Source organism: Eublepharis macularius, chromosome 4 (genome assembly GCF_028583425.1).
Source record: "Eublepharis macularius isolate TG4126 chromosome 4, MPM_Emac_v1.0, whole genome shotgun sequence".
Taxonomy (NCBI): Eukaryota; Metazoa; Chordata; class Lepidosauria; order Squamata; family Eublepharidae; genus Eublepharis; species Eublepharis macularius.
In genome coordinates, this window is record NC_072793.1 from 175,692,106 (window position 1) to 175,712,521 (window position 20,416).

The 20,416-nt window shown below is 42.7% G+C and overlaps 1 protein-coding gene across 1 annotated transcript; it reads left to right on the top strand.

Annotated features, from left to right (window-relative positions):
- Positions 1-398: 398 nt before the first annotated feature.
- LOC129327199 (zinc finger protein 436-like) lies at positions 399-15,496 on the top strand. Its single transcript, XM_054975684.1, has 7 exons — positions 399-481; positions 2,399-2,910; positions 3,209-3,257; positions 5,073-5,152; positions 6,423-6,543; positions 7,539-7,628; positions 9,436-15,496. The coding sequence occupies exons 2-7, from the start codon at positions 2,476-2,478 to the stop codon at positions 10,548-10,550; spliced, it is 1,890 nt and encodes a 629-aa protein (XP_054831659.1). The 5' UTR covers positions 399-481; positions 2,399-2,475; the 3' UTR covers positions 10,551-15,496.
- The last annotated feature ends 4,920 nt before the right edge of the window (positions 15,497-20,416 follow it).

Consider the following 20,416-nt stretch of genomic DNA (forward strand, 5'->3'; position numbering starts at 1 on the left):
TTCTTACATGGTGTTCCTCCGAAGTCATCCTTATGCCACTCAACACATCCAAGGCCGCGTGGGTTTGTGGGGGCTGAACACAAGAAATGTGAGAACCCCTTGCTTCAGAGCCCCATTTCAGAGCAATGGGCTTGATGGTGAGTTCGGGGGACCCCATATAAAAATCATGAGGATCCGTGCCTTGCATTCATGTTTCTGCACCGGGACAGCGCTCTAAAACGGTGGGTGCTGCATACAGAATGAAAAACGATCCACAGCCTGACCGTGCTTTTGTTTGCTTCAATGCACAAACGCACCCTCTGGCGGGGCGAAACCAGAAGTGGGTCTTCTTACTTTCTGGAGTGCACCTAAGGGTTAAAGGGATGGACTTATTATTCCTAGAGAGCGCCGAGAGGTCACCTGATCTAGGACAATCATTTCCGGCTCCAGTGTCCCACGTGAGTGTTGCATCGGCAGCGCCTGAGGCCTCTTTGCAAAATCGGTAAGTAATGCAATAATATTTCCTTTGCGGAATCCCTCCCTGCTCTTGACATTATGAACCAGAGGGCTCCGTTTATCAGAAGGGCTTTTCGGCTTGCTTTCTGGAAGCTCCTCTTCACCGGAGATGGAGCTGAGTTCTTCCTGGAATAAGGAGTGCGCCTTCTGCCGTATTCTTTCTCGGTCGTGTTGCTATCAGCAAACTCCGGTCTTATTTTTATTTTATTTTATTTACGTTCTTTATAATCTGCCTTTCCCATTGAAATACAAGGACAATGACACAATGTACGTCAATATGATAAGTGGCTGGGATATTCAGTACACAGTACAACAGGGTATGCATTGCAGACGTTTGAAACAAAGCATAAATCCGAAAAAAAAACTAATTTGATATGAACATTTTCATCGACAGAAGTTGCATATGAGGACCGATATGCAGAACCCAGTAGAACAGCCTACAGTTTCAGTCCCTTTTCGAGAGGAACTCTGTGAGCCATTTCTTACAACACAGGCCTCTTAGCTGAGTAGAAATCCCTTCTGAATAATTCACTTTTGCACAGTTTGCAGAAAGCCAGGAGAGGGGGGGGCTTCCCTGTCCTCTTCAGGTACACCCTTCCACAGGGCAGGGGCCACCATAGAGAGAATGCTCGTGTACATGCCCCTCTTCAGACTGGTACCTGCAGAAGACCCAGTTCTGAGGCCCCGAGAGGATTGCAGCCGACTGCACCATCTTTGCCACCAGTGGTTGAAGCCAGAAAGGCACAGCAAGAAGCAGATGCTGGACCTGGTGATCCTAGAGCAGTTCCTGGCTGTCCTGCCCCCGGAGGTAGAGAGCTGGGTCAGGGAAACTCCCATGCTGGAGCATAGATAGGCAGTTCCATAATTTTTTCATGAGCCTAAATTTGCTGTACTGCCATTGTGTTCCCACACTGCATTTCTGCCTCTGACTTGCAGTTCTGGAATAGCAAACTTCGATTTTTGGAGAGTTTCCCTTTCCCTATTCTGTCTTACTGAAAGTACAATTCTGCCTACCAGCTCAGTCCAAGTATTCCTTGTCATCAGCTCTTCAATCTACTGGGTGATTTCTGCCTCTTGGTGCACTTCAGTTGCATTTCCTAAAGTAAGATCTTTGGCTTCTAGAAATCCACCTCACCTCTCAAAATCACGGAAACCTGGGGCAACCTGATCCCTTCAGAATGAGTGACCAAACCCTGCTAAGTCAGGCTTGGGTTTCTCAAATCAGCCACAGAGCTCTGAAAGTTCTCTGCTTGGCCTTGTATTTTTGTATGACAATGACATTTGTTTCTTTAGGGAATTTCTCTTCTGCCTCGCCAGAGATCCTGGCTGAGGTGACTTAAATAGCCCATAATAGTGAAAATATAACAGATCAAAATTTGTTAATTGAAAAGCCGGGATAAAAAACCTGCCGGAGTATAAAAACAAAAATCCTTCAGTGAAAACAAGTAACAGCTTCCAGACTGAATACACCCTATCAAAATTAGGGCCTCTTTCTGTTCTCTGGCTCCTCTGTGGCTCTGCTGGCTTCCATGAACTGCTGTTGAAATCTTCAGTTGCCTTTAGAATGATTAGAGAGATCCAGAATCTCTGGGACTTGGAAGTTGCTCCGTTCTGCTTCTGGTACACCACTCTGCCATTCTTTCTAATTTCACAACAACCACTTTGCAAATATGCACCCCACCTCTGGTACTGTGTAATGTCCTCTTGCTCTGGAATGCTTCAACAATCTTGAGTCTATAGTTTAGCAAAGCTTTTATTAAGCAGAGCAGAGCCTTTCTATTCGCTGAGTGGATGCTCCTCTTCACATGCTTTGTCCGGCTCCTTATTTACGAGCACCCTTGATTCCATTGTGTTCCATGAGCTTTCGCGAGTCAATGGTCACCTCGATGTCATCTCTTTGCAGGAGGGCACAGATCCGGTACTTGCCTTTACAGAAGAATCTGACAGAGGAGGAAGGCGATTCAGTGGTCCTTGTGGAGGATGTTCAGAGAGGAAGGGAGGATGAGGGGAGAGCCAGAATCAGTTGGTCGAGAAGCAAGAAAAGACTCTGATGGCACCAAGGCTGGAAGCAAAAGGGAACTGTGGGAAGGCACCATGCAGAACAGCCTGGAAACAGATTTTCCCCCTTCGGATATGCAGTGCCAGCAATTCAGGCACTTCCGCTATGAGGAAGTAGAAGGGCCCCGAGAGGCTTGCAGCCGACTGCACCATCTTTGCCGCCTGTGGTTGAAGCCAGAAAGGTACAGCAAGAAGCAGATGCTGGACCTGGTGATCCTAGAGCAGTTCCTGGCCGTCCTGCCCCCGGAGGTAGAGAGCTGGGTCAGGGAATGCAGACCGGAGACCAGTTCCCAGGCAGTGGCCCTGGCAGAAGGCTTCCTCCTGAGCCAGGCAGATGCCAAGAATCAGGTTCAGCAGGTGAGAGGGACTCATCTGGGTAATAAGTGGGGGACAAAATATGATCAGGGATACCCTCAAAATCCATACTGATATGAGCTGCCTGTTTATGTTTATGGCTGTGTTTTATGGTTATTACCAATGTTTCAGATTGATTCTGATATAAATCTGCTCTGAGCCCATTCGCATGGAGAGCAGATGAATCAATCAATCAATCAATCAGATTGCTCCAACATTTTAAGGACCCCCTTTTCCCAGTCTTTTTCGTGCTCCTTTTCTCAGCAGTCTCCCCTTTCTGGGATCCCCACTTCTTTTTCAGATGCTGGAAAACATCACGCAGGAGCTTTACCAGGGAGCAGCTTTTCCGGGTAAGATCAAAAGAATTGTTGTACCCAGTGGAGTTCCTCCTTAAGTGTAGGTGGGCTGCTTTTACCCCCTCCCCCCAGTCCAGTGTGGGAAAAATCCATTTGGAGAAGAACAAAAAAGAGAATTGATTCATAATCTTGACTAAATAACTTGAAGAATGATTTAAGCCATACCCTATTTCCAAGTATATTATATTCGTGCCAAGCTCACATGGTTAACCGATTGAGTTAACTACTTTCGAAAAATGCCAGTAGGCTTGTGGTTAAGGATAAAGAAAAATGATAGGGATTTTATAGTAGCAGCGGCTAGAATCTTATTAGCAACCTACTGGAAACAACAAAGAATCCCCCAGCATGAAGAATTAATAACAAAGGTAATGGAGATGGTGAAAATGGATAAATTAACATTGTTAATGAAAGGGCAAGTGGAAGAAGAGATCTCTGTACCATGTGATCCCTTCTACAAATGGATGACATATATAATCGGTAAACATAAACATGATACTAAGATTAACTGTATAATGACATAATAGAACTCACAATTGAAGTAATAAAATGGAATCTAAGAGATAAAGAAATAGATAATAAATATCAATAAGTAAAATGATAACTGTCTCATGTTTGTATATATGTGTGTTGAAAAAACAATAAAAATATTATTAAAAAATAAAGAAAAATGATAGGGATTTATAGTTTAACCATGATCATTTTGACAATGAGAGCCTAGTATAAATGAATGGGAGAAAATATGAGGAAAATGTTTCCAGCCCACCTTACCTCTGGTGTCAGCAGTAGGGACATTGAGAAGGAAGCTGCCTCCTAACTCAAAAAATGACAATTGATGTAAATTAATTTTTAAAATTGGCAAGAGGAATTCATTGAGCCAAAAAGAAAAGGATCAAAATTATAATCCTCGAAGAGACCACATGGCAAAGTAACATAATTCATGCCGAGGCTACCTGGTCCAGAGCACTGCAGGATTTCCTGGTCTCCATGACAACCAGGGGGGTGCCTCAGGTAGTAACAGGCCCCACACTCTGCGCAGGGCTGCAGATATTTTGCTCAGCACCTCTCAGATAAAATGTCTTCTGCGCAATCTGACCCTGGGTGACTAGTGACCGTGGTCAGATTGTATCAGTATGCCAACTTGTCGGGTTCTTTGTCATTTTTCTCATTCATTTTTAGGATGTGGGCAGGTTCCTTGAAGTTTCCGACCCAGGAGGTCTCACTCCACCTGTTTCAAATGTTCTTTTTTGAAGAAGGTGATTGAAAGGGTGGTGGCAGGACAGCTTCAGGCTTTCTACGGCCAGGCAAATTTTTAGATCCTTTTCAATCTCCTTTTAGGCTTGCTGATAGGAGTGAAACAGCCTTGGTCGCCTTGGTGGATGACCCTTGCTGGGAGACGGACAGAGAGGGAATGCCTCTGTGCAAAGTGGGCTTTGGTACTTCGTCAATAACAAGGCTGCCTTTTTCCCTATGAGCTCATCTTGCTTTGTGACACAAGATTCTGGGGTGTCGCAGCTGCGATTCTGTCAGTGGTTTTAGGACTGCCTCTTCCTTGCATTTCAGAGGTCTTCCTTCTTCAGCCTGTGAATTCTGTACCACTGGAGAAACAAGCCATAATTTTGTCTATGTAACCATAGCAAGAGTAGACTTTCCAAACATTTGAAATCAAACATTTTTCTTAAATAAGGATGCAAGTGTAGTTGTGACCATGAGCCAAGAGAGGGAGAACCTTCTCCTCCCATACAAGAAAAAGTGAAATGCTAAATTCTTGGAGAGTTTAAAACGTTTTCCAATTACCTTTGATCTCTCCAGGCGAGGCCTTCAAACCAATGGTGTATTCCTTATCATCTCTTTCCATCAGAGAGAAAGCAGATTCTGTATGGTCAGATGGGGTAAGTGTGGAACTACAAATCATGACCCTGGGTGCCTCCCTGAACCTCTTTCTCTACTTCTCTTTTCTCCTTTCTATACTGTTTACTAGATGAAACATGGAATGCCTCTGGTGGTAGTTTGCATCCTGTGTGCAACTGTCAAATAATAATCTTGTTGGATTGTGCTTAGAGGAGGAAGAATCATTCCATTATTTGATAGGATAGAGAAAATCAGAGAATCATATGAGAATCAGAGTTGGAAGGGGTCTAACAGACCATCTAGTCCAACCCCTTCCCCAATGAAAGAAGAGCCTAAAGCATCCCCGGCAAGTATTCAGCCACTCCTTGAAGATTGCCGGTGAAGGGGAATCCACCACACAACAACCAATTCCACTGCTGGATTGCTCTTAACGGGAAGAAGTTTTTCCTAACATCCATCTAGAACCTTCCCTCCTGTAGTTTAAACCCATTGCTTCAAGCCCTATGCTGTGTTACTGACAGGAACAGCACCCTTCTCTCCCCTACGTGACATCATTTCAAATACTTCAAGAGTGCAGTCCTCCCCTCAGCTGCCTCCTCTGCAGATTGAACATCCCCAGATCCCTCTATCTTTCTACGTAGGGCTTGTTCTCCATGCCACTAATTATCCTGGTTGCTATTTTCAGCATCCGTTACCATTTGTCCATATCCTTTTTGAAGTGAGGCCTTCAGAACTGCACACAGTACTCCAGGTGGGGCCTGAACAATGTGGTATGTAGTAGGACAGTATCATCGTGTGATTTGGATGTTATGTCTTTGTTGATACACCCAAAGACTGTATTCGCGTTTTCGCCACTGCATCGCCCTGATGGCTCATATTTAACTTCTTATTCACCAGATTCCAAACTCTTGTTCACACACACTGCTACCGAGAAGTGTATGGCTCATCCAGTATGCATGCTTTGCATTTCTGTTACCCAGGTGGAGAACATGGCACCTATCCATGTTAAATCACATCTTATTCAAATCTGCCGGCTTTTCCAGTGTATTCAGATCTTGTTAAATTCTGTCCCTATCTCCAAGGATGTTTGCTATTCCTCTGCAAATTTATTGAAGAATCCCTTCACACCCTCATCCAGATAATTTATAAAAATATTGAAAGTCACTGGGCCCAGAACCAAGCCCTGTGACACTCCACTGGACACCTCCCTCCAATCTGACGTCATGCCATTGACAACTGCTCTTTGGGTCCAGTTATCCAGCCAGTTTGATACCCATCTAAAAAGTTTCTTTTTTCTCTTTTTGGGCTCAGGTGACCTTTGCAGAGGTGTCTGTTCATTTTACTGAGGAGGAGTGGGCTCTACTGGATCTGAACCAAAGAAGGCTTTACAGGGAAGTCATGGAGGACAATTGTCAGACTGTGGCCTCTCTGGGTAAGGCTCCCCTTTCCCTTTATTCACTGTGGTTGAAGGCAGAAATGGCTCCTTCTAAGAAGGGCTCCTGTAGGGCTCTTTCTGCGTAGATTCCCAGTACATGAGTGTGGCAGGTCAGTGTCCAGGCAGAAGTTGATCTTCTGCATATATAGCTGACTCACCTAGCCTTAGTTTGTAAATTAAAATGTTAGTTTGTAAACTGAAAGGAACAGCTTATGGGTTGTCAGTGGGGTCTCATCAGCCTTTCAGAGCAGTCAAGGAAAGAAGCATTCTATAATCCCCATAATAATACCTCTATTTATACAGGGACCTTGCTGTGTATTATACAATGTACTATAAAACACTTCCTTGCTCCCAGGCCTTTATGGCCCTCTGTTTGCATGAGAAAGATAACAGTGTGGGGACATTCCACGGTATTCATTCTACTTACACCAGTGCAGCCGTTAGGCATGGTCAACCTACACAGAAATAGGGTATGATAGAGCATTGAAGAACAGACTATGAAAAAGTGGATTTTAGCAGGTTTAGTAAGTTTTGTCTATATCATGGAGAGCCTTGCCTACTGAATTTGTGTGTACCAGATTGTTAAAAACAAAGGAGCACATCCTTCCAGAAAAGAGGTAGTCTAGAGGAAAATGCTGTTGTGAGGATAATAAATGTCCAAAATGGAGCTATCATATTTATAAGGGACATATGAACATCTTTTTTCCCACCTGCAAGGAGTATGGGGAATCTTGAAGGGGAGAAGAGACCTTCAAGGCCCTTTGTCAAGGCCACATTAGATGGTATCAGAAAGCGATGCTGGATCCTTCTTGCCTTTGGAGGGGGTTGAGACACTGTATCCCAATTGCTGTGTCTGAGCTAGATCTTCCCTGTGCTGAAATCCCCTGATCCCTCCTCTGCTGTGGGTCACTACTGGGATCAGCAGACAGATCTTTCTGGATCAAAGCCTTGCCCTCCTATGAAGTATCTGTTCTGTTTCTTTCCTCCGCAAGGAGGACTTCCCAGACCTGACTGTATTTCCATGCTGCAAGGAAATGGAAATCTATCTTTCCAGGAACCAAGAGGAAGAGAGAGATCAGCAGGTATGAACCGTTCTCTAACCTCCCCTTGTGCCTAATCTTGGTGGAAATTTCTATACCCTACCCAGTTGTAGTCAACATTCATTCATTCAGTCATTCATTTATATATATCCCTCAAGAGAGAAGCAGACCACAGAGCACCTAAAAATAATGAAACCCTTTAGCTAAAAGCCTGGTTTGTTAAAAAGAAATGTTTTGGTGTCGAACTAAAAAGATAACAAGGTAGGCTCCAGGCAAGCTTCTTGAAGGGAGAAGCCACCACCGAAAATGCCCTGTCTCTGGTGACCATTGACCTCTTTACAGAGGGGCACAGAGAGCAGGGCTTGGGAGGCAGACCTTAATTGGGGGGAGACACAGTATGACAGGAGGTAGCCCCTCAAGTACTCCATCCCCCTTTAGGACCTTAAGTGTAGAACCAGGGCCACTGCAGATGCTCCACTTGGTCCACCTAGATGAGAATTTTTTCTTCTTAGTGGTATTGGTGCATCAGAGAGAGGGGCTTGGACCAGGGGTGAGATGAGTCCCAGGTGGGTGATATTTTGGGTGGAGCAGCAGGCTCACTCCTTTAATTGTTGCTTACTGTGAGACTTCTCCTGGCATTAGTACATGTGAAAAGGATCTAGGAGTCTTAGTAGATCATACATTGAACATGAGTCAGCAGTGTGATTCTGTAGCTAAATAGGCAAATTGATTTTAGGCTGCATCAACAGGAGTATAGTGTCCAGATCAAACAGTGTGATGGTATGGCTTTACTTTGCTCTGATTAAACCAAACTTGAACAACTGTGTTCAGTTTTATAATATAATAACAACATTCGATTTATATACCGCCCTTCGGGACAACTTAATGCCCACTCAGAGTGGTTTACAAGGTTTGCCATTATTATCCCCACAACAAACACCCTGTGAGGTGGGTGGGGCTGAGAGAGCTCCAAAGAGCCATGACTAGCCCAAGGTCACCCAGCTGGCTTCAAGCAGAGAAGTGGAGAATAAACCCGGCTCTCCAGATTAGAGTCCCAAACTCTTAACCACTACACCAAACTGGCCCTCACATTTTAACTGGGCTCAACATTTTAAGAAGGAAGTTGACAAGCTGGAACATGTCCAGAGGAGGGCAACAAAGATGGTGAGAGCTCTGGAGACCAAGTCTTATGAGGAGAGGTTGAAGGAGCTGGGTATGTTTAGCCTGGAGAGGAGGCGACTGAGAGGTACTATAATAGCCCTCTTCAAGTATTTGAAGGGCTGTCACATAGAAAAAGGAGCAGAGTTGTACTCTCTTACCTCCAAGGTCAGACCAGAATCAGTGGATTAAATTTAAACCAAAGGAGTTTTGGACAAATCTTCAGGAAGGACTTCCTGACTCAGTATATACTTGGGTAGATAGTTGGAAGAGGAGCAGATTGGCGTGAGCTGTAATTTGGCTCCCGTGGCCCTTTCTTAAGTGTTTAGGGTAATTCCAATTGGCCCTTGGAGTCACAAAGGAATTTTCCTCGCAGTCATATTGTCCAGAGATCTTGGGAGATTTTTTTGCCTACCTTAGGGCATTGCTTAGTTGTCACTGGGAGAATGGACCAGCGTAGGTGTAAATTTCCTGCATAGTTTTGGGGGTTGGACTAGATGACCCATGGAGCCTATTTCAGCTATACGTTTTTATGTTCGTTGTAATTGAAAACGCAACAACCAGTTAATACAGAGCAGGATTTTCCCCCTTTCAAGTGATTTTTGTTCCATCTCATTATCGGCAGCCATCAATAGACTTTTTTCCTTCATTATGCTTTTGTGTTTTCACTAGTTTTTCCCCTTCTTTCCAGAGACTCATGGTCCCCATAAAAAGCCTGAGAAAGAGCCAGAACAGCTCCCATTGGAAAGGGAACAGCAGAGAAGAGGCAATGGAAGATGGAAAAGGGGGAATGAATCATCTCCTTCTCAAGTTGCTGAATCTCAGGACATCCTACCGTACAGTATAAGAATCACTTCCCATAGGAATGTCCACACAGAAGAGAATCCATATAAATGCATGGAGTGTGGAAAGAGGTTTGCTCAGAGTGGAAACCTTAATATCCATCAACGTATCCATACAGGGGAGAAACCGTATAAATGTGTGGACTGTGGAAAGAGGTTTGCTAGGAGTTCAGCACTTACTGTCCATAGACGCATCCACACAGGGGAGAAACCATATGAATGTATGGACTGTGGAAAAAGTTTTGCTACGAGTTCAGAACTTACTGTCCATCGAGGTGTCCACACGGGGGAGAAACCGTATAAATGTGTGGACTGTGGAAAGAGCTTTGCTAAGAGTGTACGTCTTACTGTCCATCAATACATCCACACAGGAAAGAAACCATATGAATGTGGGGACTGTGGAAAGAGCTTTTCTCAGAATACAGATCTTACTGTCCATCGACGTATCCATACTGGGGAGAAACCATATAAATGTGCGGACTGTGGAAAGAGCTTTGCTCAGAGTTCAGTACTTACTGTCCATCAACGTACCCACTTAGAGGAGAAACCGTATAAATGTGTGGACTGTGGAAAGAGCTTTGTTAGGAAAGGAGCCCTTACTATTCATCAACGCATCCACACAGGGGAGAAACCTTATGTATGTGTGGACTGTGGAAAGAGCTTTGCTCAGAGTACAGAGCTTACTGTCCATCGACGTATCCATACCGGGGAGAAACCATATAAATGTGCAGACTGTGGAAAGAGCTTTGCTCAGCGTGCTCAGTTTACTGTCCATCGACGTATCCATACCGGGGAGAAACCCTATAAATGTGTGGATTGTGGAAAGAACTTTGCTGTCTTTTCCGGACTTACTGCCCATCGACGCATCCACACAGGGGAGAAACCATATGAATGTGTGTACTGTGGAAAGAGCTTTCCTCACAGTACAAATCTTACTGTTCATCGACGTATCCATACCAGATAGAAACCCTATAAATGTGTGGACTGTGAAAAGAGCTTTGCTAAGAGTGAATGCCTTACTGCCTGTTGATGCATCCACACAGGGAAGAAACTATATGATTGTACAGACTGTTGAAAGACCTTTGCTCAGTGTGGACATCTTAATACCCATAAGTGTATCCATACCAGGGAGAATGTGCAGAGTGTGGAAAGAGCTTTGCTCAGTGTGCGCAGTTTACTGTTCATTGACATATCCGTACCAGAGAGAAACCCTATAAATGTGTGGACTGTGGAAAATACTTTGCTTTCTTGTCCAGATTTACTGCCCATCGACTCATCCACACACAGGAGAAACCACATGAATGTGCGAACTGTGGAAAGAGCTTCCCTCAGAGTTCACAGCTTATTGTCTATCGACATATCCATACCAGGGAGAAACCCTATAAATGTGTGGACTACGGTAAGAACTTTGCTCACAGTTCCAGTCTTCCTTTCCATTGATGTATCCATACCAGGGAGAAACCCTATAAATGTGTGGATTGTGGAAAGAGCTTTGCTAAGAGTGCAGGCCTTACTGTCCATTGACACATCCACATAGGGAAGAAAACACATGAATGTGCAGAATGTGGAAAGAGCTATGCTCAGAATATAGAGCATCAATGTATCTGTACTGTCAGGGTGGCCCGTGCCATAATTTGGGGGATTGGGCTATAGACCTGATCTTTGATGCCATGTTTTTAGAGTGCTATAGGAGCCTGTGTAGTAAACCTGCCTGAGAAACCTTACATGTTGCTGTGAGAAGCAGTCAGAAGGAATGTGGTTATCAGGTGTCCATAGCGTTGCTATGGAGATGCAGCCAGTTGGTCAGAGAAAGACACAACAAGCCTGTTTACTTCTACTTTGTCTGCTTTCACTGCATAGATGGGAAATTAGAAATTAGAGCTTGGGTACGAGGGAAGGAAGTAGAGTGGGTTGTGCTTGAAGGGTTTAATGCTTAGCCGGGGGAGGGGACAGGCATTCCGGTCAAGAAAAGTCTATGGTGCTGTACTTAGATTATTATTAAAGCTTTAATTCATGCATCCTTGGACTCGTGCACTAAAGTTACTTGAGATCTAAGTTGGAAGTCCGTGACACGTACTGGGAAGAAATCCTATAAGTGTGTGGAAGGGAGAAAGAACTTTTCTCACAGTTCCAGACTTACTACCCATCGACACATCCACACAGAGGAGAAACCATATAAAAGTGTGAACTGTGGAAAGAGTTTTGCTAAGAGTGGAGAACCTTACTATCCTTCAACACATCCACTCACAGAAGAAACCATATGAATGTGTGAGCTGTGGAAAGAGCTTTCCTGACAGTGCACAGCTTACGGTCCATCAGTGTATGCATAATCCATATTGGGGACAACACTATAAATGTGTGGACTTTGGAACGAGCTTTGTTCAGAGTAGACACTTAATATCCCTCAGTGTATTTGTAAAGTTTTGTCAAGTTACTCTCAAAGACTTCACAGCATGAGTCCAGGAACTGCATGAGTTAAAGCATTTTATTTTCCTATTTCCCTATTACAATCCTTGTCAGGAATGGTGTTTCTCTATCAACACACAATATATATAGTATTCTAAGCCCAGCCCAGCCCCACCCCTGTTCAGCATACAGTTAGCTAAGTTTAATGAATGAAAAGCAAAGTACAGCAGAGAAGGCAATTGAGAGATTTTAAGACCTGCTTCCCAGGTGAAGGATAATTCGCAGGCTGAGAGATAACAGCAGGCTGGCCCATTCCAAGCTGAGAACAGCGTCTAGCATCAGACCTACACAGTCCCAGCAAAGTGCTTCTAACATCAGAGATCAGCACCCAAATTATACAGAGGTCATGCAGAGTAGTAGTACAGTATGGCAGGAGACATTCTGCCCGCCCAAAGTTTCACACACACACACACACACACACACACCTGAGCTTATCCAGGTACTTCTTATGAACAGCTTTAACTAATTTGTCAGCATGAATATCAGTGGTCTTAACCCATTCTGCCTGGCTTTTGGCAAAATGCTTCCATTGAATCAAATAAAACAATATGCCCCTTTTCCACTTGGAATCCAGTATTTGTTCTACTTCATGGTCAGGTTGGCCCCCAATCATGATAGGAGGTGCGGCAACCAGTTCTGGGTGCCACTCGTCAGGCCCAGAATCCCTTTTGAGTAAACTAAAATGGAACGCAGGATGTTCATGTTTCAAGTTCCTGGGTAGGTTACGTTCAACAGTGGCATCATTTATCCCACAAATTACTTTGGAAGGACTCAGATACTTCCAGCCCAGTTTTTTACTTGGTTGCTCCCCTCTGAGGTTCTTAGTCTTTCTCTGATTTTGTCTGAAGACTAATTAATGAACATTCTTGGGGTTTAAATGCTTCTGCCTAAATAACTCTGCTGTTACTCTGCTGTGTTACTATAAAAGGTTTCACATAACTATAGTTTCAAACCAAGAAACCTAAATATAATTCCAATAGGGTTATGGAAACCTAAACACAAATCTAATATAAAACTTGCAATAGAAAACACCCATGCGTTGAAGAAATCACAGAAGGGTTCAGTCTGCCGGAAAATATTTCATTAACAAATTCCAATTTACAAACCATCAGAGACTACACAGGGGAGGGCAAAGCCTGTAAGTGTTATGTCGTTGGAAAAATTTTCAACTTGATCTCCTTCCTAATTGGACACTGCTCCTTACCATGAGCCCCCACAAGGGAGAGAAGCAGCACAAATGCCCAGCTGGTGAGGAAAGTTTCAGCTAGAAAATCTTAATAGTGACCAGGGAATCCACACTGAAGGGAAATCGCAGACATGCACAGACTGTGTGAATTGCACTTAATTATTGGTGAGAAAAAATGCCTTCCTTTGAAAGGAATGCCTCTTCTTTCTCTTCTCCTTTTCTTTACACTTTCATTGTTTTACTGCCATGTCCATACAAAAAAAGATTATCAAAAGCCAGTCAAAAATCACAATCTACATTGCATACATACTTATTTCACCTATGGAACAATTTTTTTCCATACTGTTAGTTACTATAGTCACAATTCAGAAGATTCATATTAATTCACATAGAGATTAAATAACAAATCCTAAAGTCACACCAGAGTGAGTTAAAACAATGTTGCTCAGTTGTATAAATCAACTGTTAATTGCAGCTTCCCATGCTAGCAATCTAAATAAGTTTTCCAGTTTGTGAAGAAACATTTTTGAAGGTCTAATACCTTATATCCTGTTATGTGTTTTATTTCCTCTATAATTTTATACCAGAAATTCTTTACTATTGAGCATAGCAACCACATGTTTAAAATAGGTTCCTTGTAACTGTGACCAAAGTTTGTTAATATATTTTTTAGCTGATGTAGTCTTCTTTTGGAGTCTCTAAAGTTTCTCAATTGAAAATATAGAAACCACTTTTTCTTGGTTAAATTTCTCAATCAGAACAATTCCCATCAAGTAATACATCTAACAATCTTTTATCAAGGAGTCATTCTTTTGAAATTCATGTGATCTATGAAAAATTGTAGAGGTGAAATTAATGAAAACATAAATTCTATTCCAGGTATACTACACCCTCCACCTAAAAATTATGCATCAGTAGCATGTGTGGTAGATAATCTTTTACAGTTATTTTTAAATGTTGTGAATACTAAAGACAATGTTGTAAAGGAATTCTACAGCTTTCTTGTTTGATTTTATACCATGGCATGATTTTTTTCTGTGTGCAGCCATTTATAAATGCTTTTCAAAACTGTGGTTTTAAAGATATTGGGACATGCCAAACCACTTTGCATTTTCTCTTGTAGGATCCCTGTAGATAATCTAGGTTTTTTAATATGCCCCTATAAATGTCATTAGAGCTGCATGCCAAGATCTAATAATTAATTGAGCCAATTTGATGGCAGATTTTCAAACTGGAAAAGTAGCTTTGGAATGACCATCATTTTTACTATATTGATTCTCCCAGTTACAGTTAGATGAGTCCAACTGTCCCTTTTGACCTGAAGTACAGAAAAGGAAGGCAAGAAGCCTTCAAACTGCTTTTTATCAAAATTATCTGAACAAGACTAGCCAAAACACAACCTACTAGGAAACCGTAATTCTTTTTGGACTTTTGCCTTATGGACTTCTGACAGATTTATATTAGACTGATTCATTTGTCAACTCTTTAGTTCTTTGTTCACTATTTTAAACTATATTTATATTCTATGTAGCAATTTAGTGCAATTTTATAGCTATCATTAATGGTATTGTCATCTTTATTATTTGCATATAGTTATTATTTTTATTAGTGGGCTCCAGGTGGTTTCACTGGATGTTTTTTCCACCCATACATTATACCCTCCTGTACTTTGTACTAGTTGACAACCACATGCTCAACTGTCGACCAGCATCTGTTGACCATACCAAATCAATTTGGTGATTTCTTCTAGTTTAGCTTCAGAATTCTCATCAACCCCAATCATCTCTGACTTGTCTTTATTCAATGTATATCTTGATAACTGGCCATGACTCTCAATGCACTGTAAGCCAATAGGTACAGTATTAACTGGATTTGCTAAAGTTTATAAAATATCGTTAGTGCAGAGGCAAATTTTAAACTCATTATGGGCTGTGGTTAATCCTTTAACCACTGACTTATTCCTGCTAAAGGTTCTGTGTACATTGCAAACAACAGCGCTGAAAGAGGACATACTGGTCTTGTACCACGGGCTTTAATGGGTTTTGCAAATATACTACTAAGATACTCTTGCACTATTCTAAATGGCTTTGACTATGTTCCAGAAAGTTTTATCTACATTATGCATCAGTAGCATATGTTCTGTCTCCTTTCTTGTAATATCATCTGTGTATTAAAGTTTGTAAAACAATTTCAACTTTCTGTTGAAAAAAATGGCTTGATATTTTGTACTATTAACATTGTAACAGCGTTTAACCTTTCTTGTGCAGTTCTGGTATTCATTTAACACTGCAGTATATAAATACTCGATTTAATAACTGTTTCAATTTAGACCACCCTTCTTTTTCAGTGTGTATCTTGCTTTAGTCAAATAATTAAGAATTTATATGAGAACCACAGGATACAAGAAACAAAAAACCACAAAAGGGGACCCCCGCTTTAGTCCCCAACTTTAAGGCCTTGATAGAATGGCCCTCCCCCATGACATGGTGCCTCCAGCACAAGCCAGTGGCACGATCTCAGGCAGAAGGCATGGAACAGAAGAAAATGCAGCCCAAGTGGCCTTCTTGTAGACAACACTCTTTTTCAATTCTCTCTCATGGAGGAGTGAGGGGTCTTCCATTAGGCTGGACACATCAAATGGACAGAGCACTACACAGCAATTTATGAGGAACTGGAACTTCACATTTATAAGCAGCGCTAATCAACAGAACAACAACAGATAACTGCCTTAAGTCCTTCCTACCTCCAAACAGCTACCAGGAATTCCTCTTCTAAAGTGTGATATGTCGATGAGCCATCTGTAAACAAGGGAACAATTACCTTTTCCTTCAAACAGATATAATCTTGATTTGATTCATTGTATGAGTTTTAATTAAGTGATAGGCTTGGAGGTAGGAAGAAGATAAGATAAATGAATTGCAAAATTCCAGTAAGCAGGAAAAGGATAGAATAGTTGCCATCTTTTGACATACACATACTTTAGGAAATCCAGTTGCATTTATTATTTGGTTATTTTAAGGGTTTTTAGTCCTGCCTTTCCATTACAATGTAGAAGTACATATAAATGATAAAACATTTCTAAATTTCAGAAGCTGTGCCCGACATATATTAAAAGCACAGGCAAAAAGGCAAATTGGAGTGCAGGGGTGGGGGGGAATCCACAAATAGGGTGGCACCACAGAAAAGGCCCTTGTCGCTGGTTGCCACCCACAACATAAGGAAGGCCTTAGCTAAAGATCTTAGTTAGCAGGGAGGTTCAAATGAGAATGTGCAGTTCTTAATCTTGTCCCAGATTAAAAATTAATATTTTGTATACTAATAGTTTAGAAGCCCTGACCTTGGATTCTTAAATCCAGAGATTAGAATCATGAACAGACAAGGCAAATCTTTCTACACACCTGAAACATGGCCCACGTTTGCAGAAATATCTAAAAAAAAAATTAAAAAATGGGAGGGGAATGTTAAAAGGACTGCCTGCAGCTTTAACCAAATGCTCTCAGTGGGCATCCATCACAGTTTAGCCACTGTTCCATGTTTGGTTTCTGTCAGTAAAAGGGAGAGGGCCTATCCAAGATTTTTTTGACCTCTGAGGGAGGACTCATGGGAGCCAGATGCAGAAGCAACCACAAGACTAATTGATACCACATGACTTGCATGGCTTATGCAGGCCTGGCTGCTTGCTACTGTTCAACAGCAGCCAGTGTACTGTAGTGGCTAAGATCTGGGAGACCAAGGTTCAAATCACTACTATTCTGCTATGGAAGCTCATTGGTTGACTTTGATCCAGTCACACACTCTCAGCCTAACTTACATCTCGGGGTTGTTGTAAGAACAGGATAGCCAACCTCCAAATGGGGCCTAGAGATCTCCCAGAATTACAACTCCCAGATTACAGATATCAGTTCTCTTGGAGCAAATGGTTGCTTTAGAGCATGACAGTAAAACCAGCAGAGCTCCAGCCACCCCCCAAAATCCCACCCTCCCTAGGCTTAACTCTCCAAATTCCCAAGTATCTCTCAGCCTGGTGCTGGCAACCCTTTTTGAGTCTAATATGAAGGCAAAGAGAATGATGTAAGCTGCTTTGGGTCCCCATTGTGGAGAAAGGCTGTATAGAAATGTAGGTAAAAGGTGAAGATGGAGGGCAGATGAAAAATTCAGTGGGCTTAGAAGAAAGTAGGGAAAGGTGAGCATATAGAGGCTGCCAATAGGAAATCGTGTGAGAAGGGGATACAGGTTAAAGGGAAGTACACCTCCCCTTCAGCAAGGGAATGTGTTTGAGAAAGAAACATTACATGGAATGAGCATATTGCATAAGAAGTTGGGCGGTCAACCAATTAAAGACTAACCTAACCCTAACAGCAGGCCAACCTGAATTCCTTCTGTTGCTTCAACTGCATGTAATCAATTAAAATGAGCTGATCTCATTGTCAGGCCTTAATTATCCTCTTCTTCATATTTGCAGATTTTTTTTCTCAATCAAAACTAAGGCTGAACCTACTATCTTGAAAGTAATATTGATCAGTGCAAATAGAGGGGAAATATATTCCTTGCGTGCCTGTTGGACTCTTCGGGGAGTCTACTGGGCACCAGAGGATGCAGAGACCAAAATTCACAGGGAGGAAAGCTTAATAAATAATAACATTGAATGCTTACATGTAAAACAAGACTTTGAATGACAAAAATTACTTTAACATCAGTATAAAAACAGTCACCATAAAAGTAGCACGAATATCTTCATTTAATATATTCCCTTTCTTATGTACTGGATACATTAATACATCACATTTATTCTATTCTTTAAGAATATGCAAACTTTTCAGAAATATTTGATTTCTTCCGCAGCCTGGGGAAGAAATAAAATAGCTAGTAGGAGGTGATTTCTGTACAGTCTCTGTCATGACTTTCCTGGTAATAGGGAGGGAAATTGTCATACTGGGAAGAAAGGGGAGATAGAGGGGAGAAACACCTTGAAATGTTTCTGAGGAGAGTCTGTTGTATTCTAGAGGAGAGAGAGCTTGGGAAGCAGCTGAGAAGCTGGTTGACCAAGACTGGCCATTTACTGAACATAAGAAAAGCCCCTCCTTATATGTATCTGACTTTGAGTCTCTCTACATGAGACATCTGACATATGAAGAACATGGCCGATTCCGCATGGCTTGCCTGAAGCCAGGACGTTGCGGAACATGCTGGCAAAAATGCAGAGGATCATGTTTTCTCGTGCAAAACTCATGTGAGAAAACGTGATCTTTCGTGTTTTTGCCGGCATGTTCCGCAACGTCCTGCAACGTTCCAGCTTCAGGTAAGCCATGCGGAATCGGCCCATGTGTCAGGTGATGCAATAGTAGCCGGGAAGGGTAGTTTTAAAAGACAGAGCCAGCATCAGGGCAAAGGCTTTGCCGTATGAAGCCATATGAAGGGGCTGTGAAATGCCAGGAGGGCAACTTCAGACCATTATAACCTCTCTAGGACCAAGCCTGGCTCTGGAAGGCAGCTCTAGCCCACTTCCATTTCTCGCTGCCCTCTGGTTGCCATCCCACACAGTTTTAGAATGGAAAGGTGAAATTGACAAAGCCTTGGGGGAGGCGAAGATGAAATTAACAAAGCTTCTGAGGAGCAATCTCTGCCAGCTCTGTTTTTTTAAACTACGCTTCCTGGCTAACTTTGCATCTCTCTACACTTGACAAACAGCTGCTGAGGCATCTTGTGTAGAGGGACTCTCTGATAACGATAGGAGCAAAAAAAGCTCTGTCTGGTGTGGGCCCTTTTCATCTTTGGTTCCTAAGGATTTTTAGAGTTGTGAGGAAAGGCTACTCCCCGGAACCTTTGAAGGCGAGTGATTTTTCTGAGCATCCCATTTTGCCAGTGACTGCCAGTTATGATATTCCTTGTAAAGAGAAGTTTTTGGTTCTCCTATTCTATCCTGTCAACAATCCTGAGGGGAAGTTTAGGCTGAGAGAGTGTGTGAATGGCCCAAGGTCACTCAACAAGCTTAGTGCCTAAATGGGAACATCTGAACCCAGAATCACCTGGTCCAAATCCAACACAGTGGGCCCTCCTCCCCATCACTACCCTTCTGAGCCAAGTCAAGCTCTCTCTCATTTTCTCTAAAAAGATGGGTCTGTCTGTCTCTCTGTTCATCTGTGGGGTGCATAACTCTTCAGGAAATAAAGCTAGGAGCCTCAAAATCAGCCAGTAGCCTCATGAAGTGCCAAAATGAATGAAAACACAACATTCTGACCCAGGTTATAGCCAGACTCCCACCAGTGATATTTGCAACAGAAGCAAAAGCTTAGTCATAAGACGTCTTGAAGGTGGAAGCAACAAAGCAAGCAAAGGTTGAAAACAATCCCCTCCATTACAGAACAAGGGGAGTGTGCGTGTGTGAGGAGCAGGGCTTTTTTCAGGGGGAATGTGGTGGAGCGGAGTTCTGGCACTTCTTGAAAGTACTCAACAATGGTGCTTGAAAATAATATTATTTCAAAGAATCCCGTGTGTTTCTTCCTCATTTCCCTCTTGAGAGTTCCACCACCTCTTTTCCCAGAAAAAAAAAACCTGGAGAATGCCCATGACCTAACAGAGCCAGTGGTTAGCTTTAGAATCCCACCTCTGCCACAGAAGCTCAGCGGGTGACCAGGGGCCATTCAAACATTCTCAGCCTAACCAACCTCACAGAATCAAAAAGAGCCCAGTAGCACCTTTAAGACTAACCAATTTTATTGTAGCATAAGCTTTCGAGAATCACGACAAAGATGCATTTGTCAGATGCATCTGGCGGGGAGGACTGTGGTTATCGAGGGCTTGTGCTGCAGTGCTGCTGAACTCTTTTTGATTTTGCTACTACAGACTAACACGGCAAACTCCTTTGAATCTTTACACAAGCAAACTGATCCCCACACCAAAAGGAGCTGTCTGCATCTCCATATCAAAGGAGATGTTGACATCCCCCCTCTCCTGCTTCCCCCCTTCCCCCCCTCTCCTCCTCTATATTTGGCCAGTTTCCTTCTGCCCTCCATGCATCTGACGAAGAGAACGTGATTCTCGAAAGCTTATGCTACAATAAAATTGGTTAGTCTTAAAGGTGCTACTGGACTCTTTTTGATTTTGCTACTACAGACTAACACGGCTAACTCCTCTGGATCTACAACCTCACAGAGCTGTTGTTAACAGGATGAAGTGGA